The 18,743-nt window shown below is 35.4% G+C and overlaps 2 protein-coding genes across 2 annotated transcripts in view; one reads left to right on the forward strand and one right to left on the reverse strand.

The window, feature by feature from the left end:
* The window catches only part of LOC123552991 (fibrillin-2-like), a 63,009-nt gene that overhangs the window by 9,408 nt on the left and 34,858 nt on the right, over positions 1–18,743 (forward strand). Inside the window, exons 9-14 of the mRNA XM_053531202.1 lie at positions 594–695; positions 2,620–2,711; positions 4,158–4,361; positions 4,555–4,626; positions 4,945–5,059; positions 5,669–5,800. Coding sequence (XP_053387177.1) covers positions 594–695; positions 2,620–2,711; positions 4,158–4,361; positions 4,555–4,626; positions 4,945–5,059; positions 5,669–5,800 — 717 coding nt within the window. The remainder of the gene's footprint in view (positions 1–593; positions 696–2,619; positions 2,712–4,157; positions 4,362–4,554; positions 4,627–4,944; positions 5,060–5,668; positions 5,801–18,743) is intronic.
* Positions 6,282–18,740, reverse strand: LOC123543228 (uncharacterized). Its single transcript, XM_053531867.1, has 3 exons — positions 18,697–18,740; positions 14,597–14,674; positions 6,282–14,365 (listed from the first exon to the last, which is right to left on the reverse strand). Exon 3 carries the CDS (start codon positions 10,674–10,676, stop codon positions 9,081–9,083), a length of 1,596 nt encoding a protein of 531 aa, XP_053387842.1. The 5' UTR covers positions 10,677–14,365; positions 14,597–14,674; positions 18,697–18,740; the 3' UTR covers positions 6,282–9,080.

Genomic DNA, 18,743 nt, shown 5'->3' on the forward strand with positions numbered 1-18,743 from the left:
ATTACCTAAAGTCTAATTAAATGGATTTTAAGATATTAGAAACTCAAAATATTGTAATGCCACAAAATTGTTCTACTTTGCGACATCCGTAAATCTATCAATGAACCCATAAATTCATTTTGTGATATCAAAGTAACATTTAATGATGTCATAAATAGGATTAAAAATATCATTTTACTGAATTAGATATGAAATAATATAATTATAGATATCTATTTTAGTTCTTTTATGATATCTTTAAACGAACTTAATGATGTCAAAAATGATTATTGGTATCATACACGAATTTATAATGAATCGGATTAAATAACATAACTAAGACACTTATTTACAACTATTCTAAGTAGATTGCCTAACAGTTCTTCGATTAGATGTGAATAATAAAATCTGTAAACAGATCCTTTAGGTGCATAGAATCTGTCAGTCATATCACGAAATAGTGAATAAATATTAACGTCACCCTATACGTCGTTTCGAATGAATCCATTTATAAAGATCTGAAATACGAAGTTTTTAATATTAAAGCTAGGCACTTTGTTTCATATTTGTATTGTTCTCCTAAATACTTGCTTCATCTGTGTTATTGTATACAGGTGATAAGAAGTGTTCGGAAGACACAGACTCAAGAGGTACTGTCTGGAATGAAATAGCAGCTGGAAAAACCAGAATCTACGATTGTAAAACAAATTTCACTGGTAACTTTTACATACCTGTAACTCGTAGTCTCCTTATGAGTAATTATATGAGCCGCGCCATGAGAAAACCAACATAGTGGCTTTGCGACCAGCATGGATCCAGACCAGCCTGCGCATCCGCGCAGTCTGGTCAGGATCCATGCTGTTCGCTAACAGTTTCTCTAATTGCAATAGGCTTTGAAAGCGAACAGCATGGATCCTGACCAGACTGCGCGGATGCGCAGGCTGGTCTGGATCAATGCTGGTCGCAAAGCCACTATGTTGGTTTTCTCATGGCGCGGCTCATATTTCTTATTGTAATACATGTACATTGTAAAATATCAATAATTTGTTTGATTATATATTATATTAATTAATACCTTGGCCATTGATTGTGATATGATATTGCATTTCTGAGGCCGTTCGTATACCCAAGATATATTGATCAAGGCTCTCCGGCCGAGGTTTATATTGCGACGGGCATATATTTTACATATAAAGGAAAATCAAACATAATTGGTTTAATGATTAATTGAAATAATAAATAAGAAGTAACATATTAACATCAGTAAGATATAGACATAGCACAGACAGAGCCATGTTTGCCTATAAAGACTGAAGATCATCCTCCGAAATTGTGCCAAATATTTGGAGACCTTATTTCGTTGTTTTTCGTTTCATTAGACGAACGCTTTAAAGGCACTTATCAATAAGCGCATAGACAACTGTGATCGTGGCAGGATTTCCCTCAAAACGAAAAATTCATATCACCTATAGGAAGTTACTAAAAATTTGAATGGAACGCCAGAAATGTAACGTCATATAAATGACTTCATTAGAGTTGATGTTGGTATTGTTATTACGATATTCTCTTGATGGAAGTCAAAACGCATTGCGAATGGGAGTTTGCCTATAGTTTTGGACTAAACTGACCAAAGGATATTTCCTAGATTTAAATAGTTTTTGATATAGAAAACCACAGTTCTATTTTTAGACCTTATATATCAAAGAGAGTTTTTGGTTCGAAAAATAGCGGTATTGGCCAACGAAAATTAATTTATTTACAGTTAATTTGATAAAACTTACTGTAATAAATGATTCTTTATTTTCTACAAACATTTATCATGCATTTTACGTCGTGTGAATGAAATAACGTAATTTTTGGTGTATGGTATTACTCCAGTGTAAAACCATTTTTACGTTGATGTAAGAGTAATGCAAGTTTTTTTCGTGTTATAACATCTGCAGAATCCTGAGGGACTGGTTGGTGCCCGAGCCAGGTAGGGCGAGGGTAACAACGTATCCCGAAGGATTCTGAAGTTGTTATAACACGAAATGAACATGCGCTAACGCTATTCTAGCATAAAACATGTAAAAACTGATAAATGAATGCTTTGTCACTCATCGTCATTAAATTTCCACGAATACGCTGTTTTTTACGTTGACATCATTCCCTTTTGAATTATCAGTCAGAATGACGTTTACGCTTTGCCACGGAACGCGCATGTATAAAAATCAGTTTTAATAGCACGTAAGCGCGAGAATCTCTGTAAACACACGTTTTCTATCCTGTTAAAACACCCCCGAAAAATGACAAGAACAGCAATTTTATGCTAGAATGTCGTTTTATGTATAAAAAAACATTACTCAAAATGACTTTCTATAAATGGTAAAGAAAGAAGGAATTTCAAAGTTTTAGCAAAAAAGATAACATGTGATAAGAGAATATTACATTCGTGTCACTCTACATTGGCTTAAATACATTCTTTGAATAAATATGTTAAATTGATCGACATATCGTCTCATTTTATTATATTTTATTGAACTCCTTTAAAAAGTCAATATGAAAGAAACTCATGTAATATATTCAATTTAATGCATTAATATTCAAGAAAGTTTGCTTGTTCAGATCCAGCTTGCTTTTATATACTATTTTCCGTTGAAGGAAGTAAAATGAGGCACTGTGATACGGACGGAACATGGGCGTTTCCTAAATATGAATGTATACGTGAAACAGTTAAAAATGCTGTCAGCCAGGTAAATTTATAGCTATGTAGTTTAAAGTCATATTACGCAGTTTTACTCGTTTACTTGTATGCGTTTGTGCACTGATGTTGGTAACAGCATTTTTCAAAGCATCTATCAGTGCTGTACTACATTGTATATGAGTGAGACCAACCAAATTTGAATTCGAAAACACTCTACCTCCTCCAATATTCTTTTCGGTATGTAAAATACCCTTAAAAATCTGAAACGAATCCTGTTTTTGGCACTTATGTTCCCCATTATGAGACCACGTGTCGCGGCATATGACCAAAATCACTATCTCAAAGTTAACGTCAATGTCTCATTAAGAGGTTAATATTTCAGGTCATGTTCTTGTCCGGTTAGTAACTTTGCTTCGTTTTGATTTAAAGTATGTTCAAACAACTTGAAACAAAATGCCACTATAACAATACGGTGTATCGCATACAAGACGGGCATCCCTAGAGAAAAGTTCAATGTCACACTTCTAGGCCAAAGATTTACAGGGTCTGTTTCGTATCTAGTAACGGGGTTTTAATATAACTCGGCAAAAATATTCCTTATAATTGGAGGACTTGCCGAGAGCAAAGTCCAGACATCTATCTTTAATTTCAATGTTAAACTTAGAGGTCAATATGTCAGGTCTTTGTCATGTCCGTTCAATAATTAGGCTATGCATGGATGGATATTGATATAACTAGGCATAAATAGTGTGTAAAAACTTGTATCTCATGCAAATCCAAGACTCGTAGCTCAAAGATCCATGCAACATTGTAAATACATTTGTTTTTGTTTTTTTGTTCGGTATGTAATGCATCCTTGGATATTTCTATAACTTTTGATATGCATTAACCATGATAAGACAAAGTGTCATATGTAAGACTCAGTCCCCTAACTAAAAAGGCATTGTCACGGGGACTCATGCAAACGTTTTTGATGGTACATTAAATTGCTTCCATTTTAAATAAAAAAGTGCATTTGTAATACTTGTGTTTCTTCAATTTTCGCATTAAGTTAAAATAAAACTTTAAAGTAACTTAATTTATATTGATAAATATTTAAAAAAAAATCCAACATGCATACTTACACTGATGCGTAGTAACTGTTCAAAAACTGTTTCATTTGTACCATTCATTTGCCTTTTTTATTACTTCCCTTTTATCATGATTAAGGCTTTCGTTTCCTTTTTTCTATTTTCGCATCCGTTTACAAATGAAAATCGTATTAAACACATAGCTGAAATCTTTTAACAATGAAAGAATTCCAGACATTTTCAAGGTTTTTATCTCTTTATAAATTATAAGATATATTTGATTGTTTGATGGTAGAATATAGATACAATTTACTATGTTGTCCTTTAAGTTAAGAATGACCTCGTTTTGACTGGCAATTTATTTTGTGAATATTGTCCATAGGCAAGGCACGACGGTAATTTTGTATTAATTCCTGTTTATTTAGTCGAATTTACTGAATGAAAATGCAACACAGCTAGACGTAAGAAACGTTTTACAAGATCTGAAAGGTGTAACGTCACAAGACGAAAGCATAGAGGAAGGCGATAAACTGACAGACTTGGAAATAACAAGCTTGGTGACATCTAGTGTGAGGATTGCAGAGTTATTGTCTTCTTCGCCAGATTCATTGAATGCTGACATAACTAATGTAAGTTATTCGATAGTGATTTTGTTCATAAAAGCTACACATCAAAAAATTGAATTATATTCTAATCAAATTCTCTTGTTTGGATTTAAATGTCTGCATATTGTATATTTGTGTCACCTTGTAGATTATGTAGTTAATTTTGTCACAGACATTGAACATTAAAGACATCTCAGTTGTTTGTTTACTGTTTCAGGACTTTACTGAGTATATAAGCAACTTATTAGATCCTACGAATATAGAGAGTTGGAATGCCATATCGCAAACGGTAATGTAACATTATCTACATTACACATGTAGAGTCCCTAAAATATTGGGTAATAGTCATGTCAGTTGTACTTTACATTATTCATAGCAATGTCAATAGTGTCACAAAATTTTCTTCATAACTGAGCAGATATCAAGCTTTGAGTACTAGTACTATAACTGAAATATACTAAACTGTATTATTAAATAGAATGAACTACCGATCACGGAAGTGTCATGATAGATTGAGCCATAAATCATTTCATTGACATTTTAATTAATTACAGTCATTATCTTTCAGTGCTTATTGAAAAACATTTATCTACTGTTGTAACTACAGAGTAGCAGTGTGGCTGAAAGTGTCTTATCAAGCATTGATACACTTGGTGAAGCGCTTGGAAAATATGTCGCATCATCGGGCACAGCCCTTCCTCCAGTCGTGAAAAAGAACATAGGTAAGATTCCTGTTTTACTACTTTTATTTTCGAAATGTGTCAGTTTATCTTTGAAAGGGTTGTTGAGTTGGTGGCACCACTTATGGGAATCCAAAACAACCAAGACAGTGATAGAGTGCAGTGAGAAGAAATGTTAAACACACAAGCTATAAATCTACCTGAAATAGTTTTTGAATCATATTCCATTTTGAACTTTGAGTAAACCCCTAAAATATTTTGCTTTTTGTTGTCAAGGAGAACAACTTTAAATACCTTAAAGGGAATTCAATGTAGCTCGATTCAACGATAGATCGTAATGACGGGAGTGCGAATCACAATAACTACAACTTCCTCGTAGATAATGCCAGAATTATGTCCCTTTTCGTACTTAATCTGTCGGATTTTAACATAACAAAGCCATGTATATTGACCCAACTTATGTGAATTAAAGAACTTAATTGTATTACATTTTAAGCAATTTCTAAGAAGTCTGGGGTCAAGGTTATGATTGCCTTACATGCTTCAAAGTCGTGACCTTACTTTTGTATTAATCTAAGAATAAATTTAATCACTTATTATCATGTCTGGTTTACTAATTTATAATTTTACGATATTTATTATCTTTGCCAGCTGTTCAAGTAAAGCAGATTTCATCAGATGAGTTTGTTTTTCCTGGTTCCGATGCCAAACATGACACTGTAGACGGCAGTTGGCTCGTAGATACAAAGAGTAAAGTCCAATTTAATCTAGACTCATTGCAAGGTAACATTCTAAATATTTGTCTAATATAAAACTTCAACGCATTAGAGAAAAGAAGCATGTCAAAGTTCTATTTATAAATCAAAGGTTTTACGCCGTTGTTCTTGTTTGTCCGGTTTGTAACATTTGAATGAATGGATAGACATTTATATAATATGTAACAAACATTCAGCATAATAACACAGTGTTTGTAAAACTTAGATACCTGAAAGGTCATGGCCAAAGTGTGTAGAATACAGCCAAGCAAAAGAGTAGCATACTTGGTTTGACTGAGTCTATTAATGAGTAACTTATTTAAACATCAGCGGCTATTTCGATATTTAGCTTATAAATTCTCAACAACAACTGAACAAGGTGGGTTATTCCGTTCAAGACTTAAACAGCTAGGGTAAAGGTCAACGTCACATCTACGGTTCTAAATGTTATATTTTCTAACTTCAATTACTCACATGGCACATACTGCTGTGTCTTAATATGATATCTTTGTGGCATTCTTGTCTAATGGACGTATTTCTAGATCGTAATTCATCAAACGCACGCTATTCTGCACATTTATGTAACGTCATTTAAACAACGTGTTGACGTTAAAATATGATTTTGGACGTCACAAGATCATATAAAATATCCATAATCCGCCCGTCTCCCAAAAAGAAAGAAAGCTGGTTCGAAAATACTATTTAAGTGATTTTGCCTTTCAATGCATCATTTGTACGTCCATTACATTGTATTCCAAATCCACAAAAAAAGAAAAAACAGTAAAATATTATCAGTATAGCAGGTTTGACTTATGCCAATTCGATTTATTGACGAGACTTCGGCATAATTTACTTTACCTTATTTGTTTTGTTTTTTTTAAGTACAATAACATCACTGACCTCGAAATTAAGCTATAAATAACTCCCTCCGCTGTGTACATGTACTCTGGATTCCTTTATCGAATACGCACTACACAGCTATGTTGAACAGGAACGGGAACCAAGTGCATCTAATTTTAGGCCCGCGCATGCGTAAACACCGACACGTGCAGATCTGACAGATCGCGGGAATTAGAGGGAGGTAACTACTGATGCAAAATAAAATGCAGACTGATGCATTTAATTTATTTTACGCCAATCGAAAATTCCAAATAAACTTGCCTAGGAGAAAATGATTAATATTGTCTAAGCTTCCTCCCCAGTTATCGGTTGCCGAAATCTCCGTTTTTCTCTTCCTTTATTTATAAATGGTCTCATGTGTTCGGGATGAATAATTTATCTAACAGCTTACTCGTAAAAATGAATGTACCACCATACGCAAAACAAAGAAAAAAGATGGAAATACAAGTTGATTTTTACTTTTACATGTTCAAATTTGTCTGTATACAGGTCATATTTACCGTTAACGAAAATGGTACAGTATAATGCATCATCGGATACATACAAAATACATTCATATTACAAAATTGTTTTGTTTATAAAATGTGCAACTCTATAACCAAATATCAAAACATGTTTATATTCCCTAAGTACTGACATTAGCATAATTATGTTGCATATCATAGTGAAAATGATATACAAAACAAGCTTTTTTCACAACAAAAGAAATTTCTACATGAAGTAGAACTGGGTTAGAGGCTCACATGCCACCCACCACAAAGTTTAGGTTTAACAAAAATATGTTTAACAAAACAACAGGAAAAAGAAACAACAAACGGGTTAGCGGCTTCCATGCCACACACCACAATATACCAAAATAAAACAGGTCTGCATTTCCGACTCCAAAACTCGTAATTTACTCATCACTTATCAGCAGAAAGAAAACCCGGAGGGTTAGCGGCTTCCACGCCACACACCATAATACAACAGGAGTATGCTTGTGTATATTTATGTTTTTAAAAAACTTAGTTCTTACAACTATTTTTGTGTTCTAAAAACAGAGCTTTAGAACGTCATAAACCATCAAGCATTTATAATAGGTGTAAAAGTGACCAGTGCTATATAAATTTCGATCAAGTGTTTAAATATAATAGGCCTTTAAAACTGTAATTTCTTACGCTTACAATTGTTAAAGACCTTACGAATGAAATGACATGGTATTGAAAAAGAAAAGAGACTACATTTACACTGTATGATCTAACTACGAATAATAGCTTAATCAAATATTCTGGACAACAAACGCGCCTTATATTGGGCATTGTTTGATTAAAAAGTTTCAAATTATAGATTTTGTATTTCAGAGTGTCTGTATATAACTAGATTTAAGTCTTATTTGATAAGCTCGCTTGGTTCACGAATCTAGGAAACATAGTCACAGATCTTTAATAATGAAAACTATACACAGATATTAGTAGACTTGAAAACTTAATTCAAGTGTCGTTTCTCCCAGGGGTCAATTATACCCTTGTATACACAGTTCTCATAATCTTGGTCAGTACACGAAGGACAGTAGCAGGGTATTTTCCTTACATATAGGATACCTGGATTACCGGACATTGAGTATGCAGTGTAATTTTCTGTTTTCTTTTACAGCTTTAACCTTTAACGTATACCTTTGTCTGTCTATTTCGCTGTCCTCAACATAGAAAAACAAACGCCCTTTTAGTTTTGTATCCCCATTCCTAGGCTTGTATGAAGAAGTTGATGGATTACGGAAGTATTTATCTAAATACAAATCTTTTGCGTTATGAATTTCGCATTCTCTACGAATTACAGACATATGTGCTTTGTTTTTAACATGGCTACCCGCGGCATCCTGCTCACCTTTACCATGGGACGTTTCAAAGTAGTTTCTTTGTGTTGGACAGTTGAAATCTGACTCTGAGAAGCTGACAGTAGTCAATCATGCCTAACCAGGGCATAATGCACCCGGTGACCCCCTATATATTCTATATAAATGATGCAATCCGGTCTGAAGTCAATTTTCAAAATCATTCAGTCGTAACTGTACCGGTGACTCTATTGGCGCCATTTTTGAGTGGGTGTTTTAAATCAGACTCTGTTATATACGGCTTAAGATTTTATCCTCTATACCCAAAGATATTGTAATAATTAATGTTCATATCTAACACAGATGTACACGTCCCATAATAGTTCGACAGACTTCAGTTAATTTCTCATTGCATTAGTGTATAAAATCACAGCTATGATGAATTCACACACGAAAAAAAGTAAGACATAATTTTGTTTTATAGTTTATTTACGAGACAAACATTTTTAATACATGTACATATAACACTTAGTGTGGCATATAAAGCCCATTTTATAAAACAGCTATCTACAAAATATGATGTTATTTTATAAAATAGTTAGTATCCATAAGGATATGTGAGGTAATCCTTATCGATTACTCTTTTGTCAAACACTATTCTATAGTCCTTTGTTTCTTGTCTCGTGACAAGTGTAGTATTAGTGATATCCCGGCATATTTTCATATCTGCAACCTGGACTGTATTACCAGTGGACGACCCCCTAATCATGTCCACCACCATAGCGTAATTTATTTTGAGGGAGTTTTTAAAGTTAAGAGTGATTCCTTTTACTTTGCAGAATGATGTATAACCATTTTTATCACAATGTTTTGTTTTATATGCATAGTTTTTTGGTCCACCAGTAACAAAATTCGTGATTTTGTTTCCCGAAACCTCGTCTGTCATATCTCCGAGATAATCTCCAAGTGGAGGTTTCCACTGCCCTGGTCTGGTTGAAAATATGATAGAATCAGTGTCACAATAAAGTGCACGTTTTCCAAGATGCTGTAGATAGCTGTAAAGTTTAAGCCGGGCCTGTGCTGTTGTATATGCAACTATAACAACGTTTGTTCGGGAAGAAGCCTCAATAAAATCTTCATTGTATATCCAGTCTAATTGCACAGTTTCTTCATTTACAAATCGTATGTTCTTTATTTCTTGTTGATCGCTAGTCATAAAGTCAAAGAACTCCATTGTATCTGTTACATAAGACGTCTGTGCTAGGTTTGTACGTTGGCCAAACTTGCCCAAGAAGGAGTTCAGCATCAGCTTAGCCAAGGATCGAAGGCCTGGATTTTTGTATATTCTGTCATAGTGTAAAAGTATACCTTCTTTGTCATAAAATCGTTGAATGTATAACTGCTTGTCATCTTCTGTTTTGCACCATTCAGGCCAACCACTAGCTTCCTGTTTGAGTTTTAGAAAGGTATTCACATATTCAGTGAATATACTGCCACATTTGGAGTCTTGGTCATACTGTGATATCTTATTAAAATGCCAAACTTCATAGATTTCCAGTATTTTGTAACCCTGAGACAGGGCCAGTTTGACCTCATCTGTAACCCAAGTACCCAGAAAGGCTCTTTCATTATCAGTATGCTGACATGGCGAGTGCTGGTGTTGGTCTGCACATGATCTGCATAGGCTAAAAAGCAGTTTTCCATTTGACTTTACAGGTATGACAGGTAGGTAGAGTCCACGTGGAGGTACAATTTTACACTTGATTAGACCCTCGTATTCGGTAATGTCTTTGAAATTTTCTGTGACAATTTCGGGATGTCCTAGAGGTATTTTTCCAGTTTTGTTAACATATGGATACAACGATGTCACGTCATAGTAGTTTATTTCTTGGTCATTTGAGGCTTCTTCGTACAATTTGAATCCTTCTGTCCTTCCACCGTAAAACGCATCTCGCGGCTCAAGTGGGGACACTATATTTACAGATCTTATAAATTCTTGCAAGCCAGGGGTATCTTGTATTTCTTTTCTAAAAACGCATTCCCACTTGGACACGTACGTATATCCTAGAGACTCTATATAGCGTTGCTTATCCAATGTTCTGGCATACAGGTCACCCATTGTCATATCATTCACAGGATTGATGGTGTAATTTGTAAAGCAGCGGTTGCAACCGTGCCAAAAGCAACCATGCATTTCTAAAACAACTTTCTCTCATTCTTCAGTTTCGTAGTATCCGTCAACTTTGTAAGGGCCTATGAGCTTCTCACCAGCATTTCGACCATGTTGTATGTGTACATTCATTTGGTATGCAAAGTAAGCCAACCATTTGTATGCTAAAACAGACTGTTTCTCTTTAGGCCTGTACCCGTGTGTTGGAATAATACCAATACTTTCGTGTTCCAGAAAGTTTCGTCTGAACACCAGATTACACGCCGATGCGATTTTTAAAAGGATCTATGCCAGGAACTCCATTCGTTTGTGTTATTTCCTGAAACAAATCACGAAACTTCAAACAGCATTTCCTCAGAATGTCCACGTCTGATCGGCAGTATTTTAAGAGTTCATATTGAAAATCAAACTTGTCGTTTTTGTGAATGTCATATCATGCAAGGAATTCCAGTCGGTTTTCTATTTTCATACTATCTGGGGAGTAGTACTTTATGTCTGGTAACTGTGTCAGGGTTTTGGCTTGATTTTCTTGTCGATTGAATAGATGTGGGAAATGACCCTTTGCCAGTTCTGTGATTCCAAATGCTTTGGGCATGTCCGCTAAAGCCATCGGAATGAAGTTTATTGAGTCTATGAAGCGGATCTTGCACACAGGAACTTTGATGGACATAAATTTCGTCCCATTGGTAATTACCTCAGGAAGGATGGCATTCTCATTTAAGTATTGTAGAACTGGATAGCTGTCATACCCCTTAAAGTTATGACAGATTACGGTAGCGCCAACATTTTCCTCAGAGAATAACCATTGACAAAACTGCTGAGTGGTCTGCTCTTCTTTGAAAAACAGTTCATTTTTTCCACAATGATCACACTCTGAATCGAAAGACAAGTTGCTGTCCAGGCACTGAGTGCATACCCTTTGTACGACGCATAAGTTCGGCTGATGTTCAGAAGAACCACAAGTTGCTTTTTTACAGTTAACACACTTTCCGCTTCGCCTGAAAGATATCCTTTCTCGCACTGGAGCTGTTGATCTTGTGTGCACTCAAAGTCAAAAAATATATATTTTGTATCCTTTGGCTTTGTTTTATTACTTGTGGTCATAGGTTCATCCTCTTCCACTGGCTGCATAAAACACTTGTGATCTTCTTCCAGGAAATCTTTGCATGTTTTACAGTATGTTTCATTACACATGTGAGGATTCTTATGCTTCCGCATATTTATTGCTTGTCCGCAATCTCTACATTTGTAATACATACTGCAAGTTGATGTTCCAGTATCATAGTTTTGCTTGTGCATTAAGAAACACGTTTCGTTGACGAAATATCTATTGCAGTCATCACAATATTCCCAGTGCGCAGAGTCGTCCTCGTGTATACGATGACAGTAAACGCAAGGATTGTTACAGGCATGTTGCTCTTTGTTACTGTAACCCTTTTTACATTGAACGCAAAAGTAACTTCTATTCAGGAAGCCTGAGACTGTCGTGATAACATCAAAGTGTTCATTGTGATAGTACAAGTAAATAGGTACGCCGTCTTCTTGTCCTTCATAGATAATGGCGTTAAAGTGTTCCTTCGACAGAACAAGGATCTTATAACTGGAAAGTACTTCTTGAAATTGTTTCACTTCTTCAATACCACAGTGTTGTAAAGGTACTCCAGCCTTGTCATGTAAGTTAAGTGCCAGTTGTTTTTGCGCATGACGCCCTTTGCGTATGTTATCCCACTGCGGGTGTTTTTCTATACGTGCTATTGCTGTCACTATGGCGCGTGCACAGCAAAGTTCATCGGTATTTCTAATTTGAATGACACTACCTTTACTTTTTAACAACCTTGATATGTCCACGTACGGTTTGCCACGAGTTCCACTTCCAGTAGGTAAATGTACATGAACGAGCTCCAGCCCGAACGTTTCATCAAGCACAAATTGTTCATATGACTGCAGCACCCTCTCTATTTCTGACAAAATTCTGTTGACTGTAAGTTCAGATCTCCTCATAAATGGAAGAACGATTGGAAAGTCCAATTGCGGATTATCCATTGTAATTCTCACTTTATCGGTAGATGGTATTTTGCCAGCAATACTGTCAATGATTGACTGGAAAATTTGTTTTAAAGTTTTGATGATATTGGGAAGTTCCCGTACCTCTATATCATTTACTGATATTTTGTAATACGACGCGGTCGTACTGAACTTTTCTATTCTTTTTTCACTAATCTTATCCATCCGATAGTATTCCGTCGGATCGTCCTTTGCTGTTAATTTTTGTTTTTTTTTATGATTGACATTGTTATCCACTCCGTCAACACGAGCCCTCTTAACTCCCTGAGGCCGATATCATAATATATCTGCTGCGGCGAGATAAGAATTACCACCTAACGTCGAAGAACATTTTCTGATCTTATCACGATCTCACGCACATGCAGTCAATTGAAATCATGCAGGGAATCATTGGTGATTAAAATAAATTAAAATAAACTTACAAAACCTTCGAAGTTTCAAAATATATTTTTATATCCTATTTCATCAGTAACCTATATCCAAATAGAAAAATATTTTTTCTTCGAAGTATTTACAATTTTAACAAACCTACTGCGTTGAAAATATTTGAACGTTTCTGGTTCGCTTACTTTTTCACATGCAAAGACATTGAACCCCACTAAATAGAAATACAATATTAACAAAGACTTTGTACAAAAGCATACTTAAAATTGACACCCGTTTTTGTGTGAATATCGATCATGCCTTTGTTTAATTTTGACGTATACATGTACACAAACGTTTTGTGAAACGCGATGAGACAGTTAAGTTTTAATATATACATTTACCTTTGAAAGATTATTAAATTTACAATCATATGTTTATGTAGTCACGTTGTTTTTGTATTTTATAAAATATGTTTTGTTGTGTTCATGTTTTTCAGTTTGTATCGTATTCGATGTAAGTGTACGAATATTTCAGCCTTCTAAAACTTAACATTTTCCGACCGTTCATTTAACTGATAATGGAATTTCATCGTCTGAATCATCATCGGACGGAATTGATATGTCAGAAGCTGCATGATAATGAATATTTTCTTTATTTTAAGAAAGATTTTTGGCAGATGACATTATTTTACACCTTTGAAATACAGAATGAAAGACACACAGTGGATTTCGTCTTTACATGGCCACATAATGGCAAACACTTATTTCAACAACGGAACTAATTAGCACTAATTATAAAAAATAATACCCAGTATGCAAAATAATTTTGCTTTTGCCAAGTTTATCAAAAATTAACAAGTACATGTCACAATCAGCATGATCTTGGTGCCGCGACTATACTCGTCAATCGCCGTCCTGGGGAGTCCTGATAACGCACGTATAGTCGGATATCGACGCTACGGGGTAGAAAATATAACGCCTATAGTCGCATTTCGGCCCCAGGGAGTTAATGCCTCCACCACTTTGGCTTTCGTGTTGTACAAAATGCTCATCAAGAACATCTTTTCTTGTGAATACACGAAGACAATCCGGGCAATGGTGATTATTTTCATCTGCGTGCTTTTTCATGGGTTGTTTCAAGTTATTCTTTCTGGTGAAACTTTTCTTGCAGCTTGGGCATGTAAATTTTGGCCAGTGATTCTCAGTCCGTCTGTGATGCAGTAGCTGGCTCAGTCTCGGAAAACTGGCCTCACACGCGTGACATTGGTAAGCCATGATTGTCAACTGAAAAAAATTGAAGTGTCAATAAGTGATCTGACTATATAAACATTTAAAGTAGATGTAAAATTATGCAAGAAATAGACAGTAGACAGTTTTTACCATATGCATATATAAATATCATTAAATTAAAGAACCTTCGTCAGGCGAGACTACATTAAGCCAGGCGAGACTACAAATAACCAGGCGAGACTAAAGTGTACTTGTAATAAGTTATGCTTATAAGTAAACAATTACCTTATCTTGTATTATTCTTTATGTTTCTTAAACACCTGCTTTTACTTCATTTGATTTCCGACGATGATGGCTCTCAATCTGGAAATGAATTTCATAGTATGAATACAAACATATATAAATCATTATTTTGGGCATGCGCATTCAATTTTGATTGAAGGGATTTGATTGGCTAAAAACAGTGAAAATGTCTTGTTCTAAATGATTTAATAGCAGGAGCAAGTTACATGCCATCATTCTGAAGTTAATCATCCTAGGAGCAACATGTATTCTGTAAACTGTCCCGAGTGTAAACAGTGCTTTTCAAGACGGGATGCGATGTTGAGACATAGACATTACAAACATGATGGACAAAACAATAATGATGCATATCCTCAGATCAGTGATGCGTATCCACCACCACCACCACCACCGGGATTGACTAGGACGACACCACCACCACCACCTCCACCACCACCACAGAAGGGTGATATGCCATCAGTTCAATACAGTAGGATTTTTACACAAGGGGACGCTGTGACGACCACAGAAACAAAACCGGTGGTTTTACAACACCACTTTACCATGATGATATCAGGCCCAACAGGTAATTTTAGATGCTTTGTACAAGAAATGATATTTTCAGAAATTTTGGCAGCAGCGATTTTCACATTTACTAGATATAGAAATCATAGCATACACAATGTGAATTGAATCACCGTAAATAAACTTAATCTTGAAAATCAGATGAGTCAGTTAAGCTTTGTATACCAGCGTTGATAAACTGTCGTCTGCTTTTTTCCCCGTTACACCAACACTTCGGCTGGTAGTTTTCAAATGCACGGTTACTGGTCTCAGAACGAGCTTATATATAAAATGTCTCAAGAAACCGGTTCAAATGGGATTAAGTCAGTTATTAATTAAGGTTTTCCAGTTTTTCAGTTATAGATGCTGTGCAAATTAGTAAAATCAGATTTTTAATTGGCAAAGCAGCAATATTAGTGTACACATTTTTATACTTATATCGTCTGAACCATTTATTATTACGGAGAGAGGTCTAAGTAACACTGCTGATTTATGAAAAAATGTATAAGAGCTAAATATAGTAACACATTATGGAAAATCCGATTTTTAAAAATAGCACGCATCTTGGTATTCCAAAGACGGTAATAATCGTTATTTTATTTCCAGCGTGTGGTAAAACGACATTTGTTAAGGACCTACTGCAACATCACAATAGTAGAATTCAGCCTACAGTTCAAAGAATAGTGTGGCTTTACAAGAGATGGCAACCAATGTTTGGGGTAATACAAAGCACAGTTTACGCCGAGGTTGAATTCTACCAAGGCATTCCATCCGACATAAATGAAGACGAATATTTTGACACAAAGTTAAATAATTTGCTAATTCTAGACGATATGATGTCAGAGGCTGGAAAGGACAAAAGAATCACGGATTTGTTCAGAGAGGATCTCATCATAGATCTTTGTCGGTGATTTCCATCAATCAAAACCTATACGCTAGTAAGGATCCGACACAGAGAAGAAACTGTCATTACCTGTTAATGTTCAATAACCCGGTGGACAAACAATCTATGATCACATTAGCGAGGCAGATGTACCCTGGGAAAAGTGAATACTTTTTAAAGAAGTTTGAGAAAGCAACTAAACAACCCTATGGTTGTCTATTGGTGGATCTTAAGCCATTTACACCGGAACATGCAAGACTGAAATATGATTTAATGTGGATAGACAGAAAATCTACGAACAAAGAAAGCCTTACAGAACTGACCAATCAAATGACAGAATCAGATCGAAATTGTATAAAAAGCGAGCAGCAGTCAGATTTAAATCATTTGTCAGTCGGAAGTGAAACTGTGGACATCGCAGGATATAATTGTGAAATTATGGCTGAAAATACAAATGCTTGCGACGATTGTGGACTTTTGTTCGACTCTTCGCACGATGTACAGAGACATGTAAAACGAGGGTGGTGTGCAGAAAATAACGACACTACGCAACCAAAGAAAAGAAAAATAGAATACAGCAGTGATGGCGAAATGGAAGATAACGTTGAAGAAAATCAGGCTTATCTATCCCTCTTGAAAAAAAACTATAAACTGTAACGACGATAAATACGACAAATTGTATAATCAGTTTATACAGGACGGAGAAGACGAGGAGTCTGCACAGGAAATGACTGAAGATCGTATTCAGCCGTATAACGAACGCACATTCTTCACAAAATACGACTATTTGTTGGATTCGTATATTCTGCCACTTCAAAACAGTACACTGCATCAAAAGATTTTACAAGATATACATTCATTGACACAGAAGAATGTAAGCACTCAATCGGCAATTAAGCGTGTACTGCGAAAGTACAAGCCTGAATTGAAGGAACTGTTTGAGACAGAATTGTCGGACGAGGAAATCGATGAAGACAGCGAGGAGGACGACTCTGATACTGAATAAAATACTAAATGTATAAACATTTATTTCATTTCTGTTGTTGACTTTGGATAGTGCGGACATGGCTCCTTGGGAGGACTATTTAATGAAAATCTATTTTGATCCTTCACATCCAGCGAGTTTCTCCGGACCACAAAAACTGTATCATGTGGTAAAAACGGAAGGAAAATTTAACATTGGGATGCATAGAATCAGGAATTCCTTCAAAATCAGGAACCCTACAGCTTGCATAAACCCATGAGAAGACGATTCAAAAGAAACCATGTGATCAGTGCCGGAAAAGACGACCTATGGATGGCAGATTAAATTCATATGGTTAAGTTTGAAAAATGGAACAAAGGATACAAATACATACTGTTAGTTATTGATACATTCAGCAAGTATGTCTGGCTAAGACCTCTCAAGCAGAAAACTGGAATTGACGTTACACAGGCATTTAAAGACATCTTCACAAATTCAGGCCGCATGCCAAAGAGATTGATAACTGACAAAGGTATATGTCTTATTCTTTGAAATCTTTAAAAATGTACTTACAATGTATTTACAATCATAGGTAAAATCAGCGTTTTTTTTCCAAACATACACTTCTATTCTCATGAATAAACTACAATTTTAAATTGTACAATTTCAGGTCAGGAGTTCAGAGCCAACTTGGTACAAGATCTGATGAAAAAATACAACGTCTTATACTCGCCAACACAGAATGAGACAAAGGCGAGCACGAGCGAACGTGCAGTATTGACCTTAAAATCGAGAATAATGCGTTACTTAACCTACAAGGACAATAACACATATTTACCAATTCTTGATGGCATCGCGGAAAGCTATAATCAAACATTTCACAGAACGATTGGAATGAGACCCGTCGATGTTAAAGAAAATAACCAGGAGGAAGTGCGACTGGCCACCTACTTCGCACAAAATAGAAAATACATAAAACCAGACGTAAAGCTTAAACCGTTCAAATTTAAAGTTGGTGATAATGTGAGAATCAGTCATCTGTGGACTGTGTTCACTCGTGCGTACGATGAACCTTCACAGGCGAGATCTTCCAGATTTACAAACGTTATCATAGAGGAAATTTACCTATCTATCGCCTTCAAGACATGCAACAAGAATAAATCAAAGGAACGTTTTATGAAAGTGAATTACAGAAAGTGGGCTATAGTCAAGACCACGCATTTAAAATAGAACAAATTCTCAAAAGTAGAGGCAAAGGACAAAATAGACAATACTCCGTGAAATGGAGATATTATCCTAAACAATTCAACAGCTGGGTGAAAACTAATGACCTGCAGTGATTTTTACATGCATATTGTATATACAGATTTTGATTACTAAACAGAAGCTCTGTTGTTTAGCTTGTGTATTGTATTGTTTGTCATGTAAATATCTTGTAAATAAATTGACATAAACTATATTCACTCCTGTTGTTTTTTTAATATTTAAACCATAAATGGATACTGGCGCGTGCCACCTGTCAAATGTGAAAGATAAAATAACCTCTTAACCCGTTTACAAAATATCCCTATTTAGTTTACCGCATTGCTGAGTGAATAAGGTCAATTACCCGTAGCAAGCATTAAACCCGACCCGATAATAAAGAATGTTTAACCGTATGAAAGAAAGATTAATGTCAGTGTAATATTTTACCTTTATGTCCCTGCGGTTTATCTGAACCTTTCTCTTCGCCGTCTCTT

The sequence above is a fragment of the Mercenaria mercenaria genome, chromosome 19 (assembly GCF_021730395.1).
Source record: "Mercenaria mercenaria strain notata chromosome 19, MADL_Memer_1, whole genome shotgun sequence".
NCBI lineage: Eukaryota > Metazoa > Mollusca > Bivalvia > Venerida > Veneridae > Mercenaria > Mercenaria mercenaria.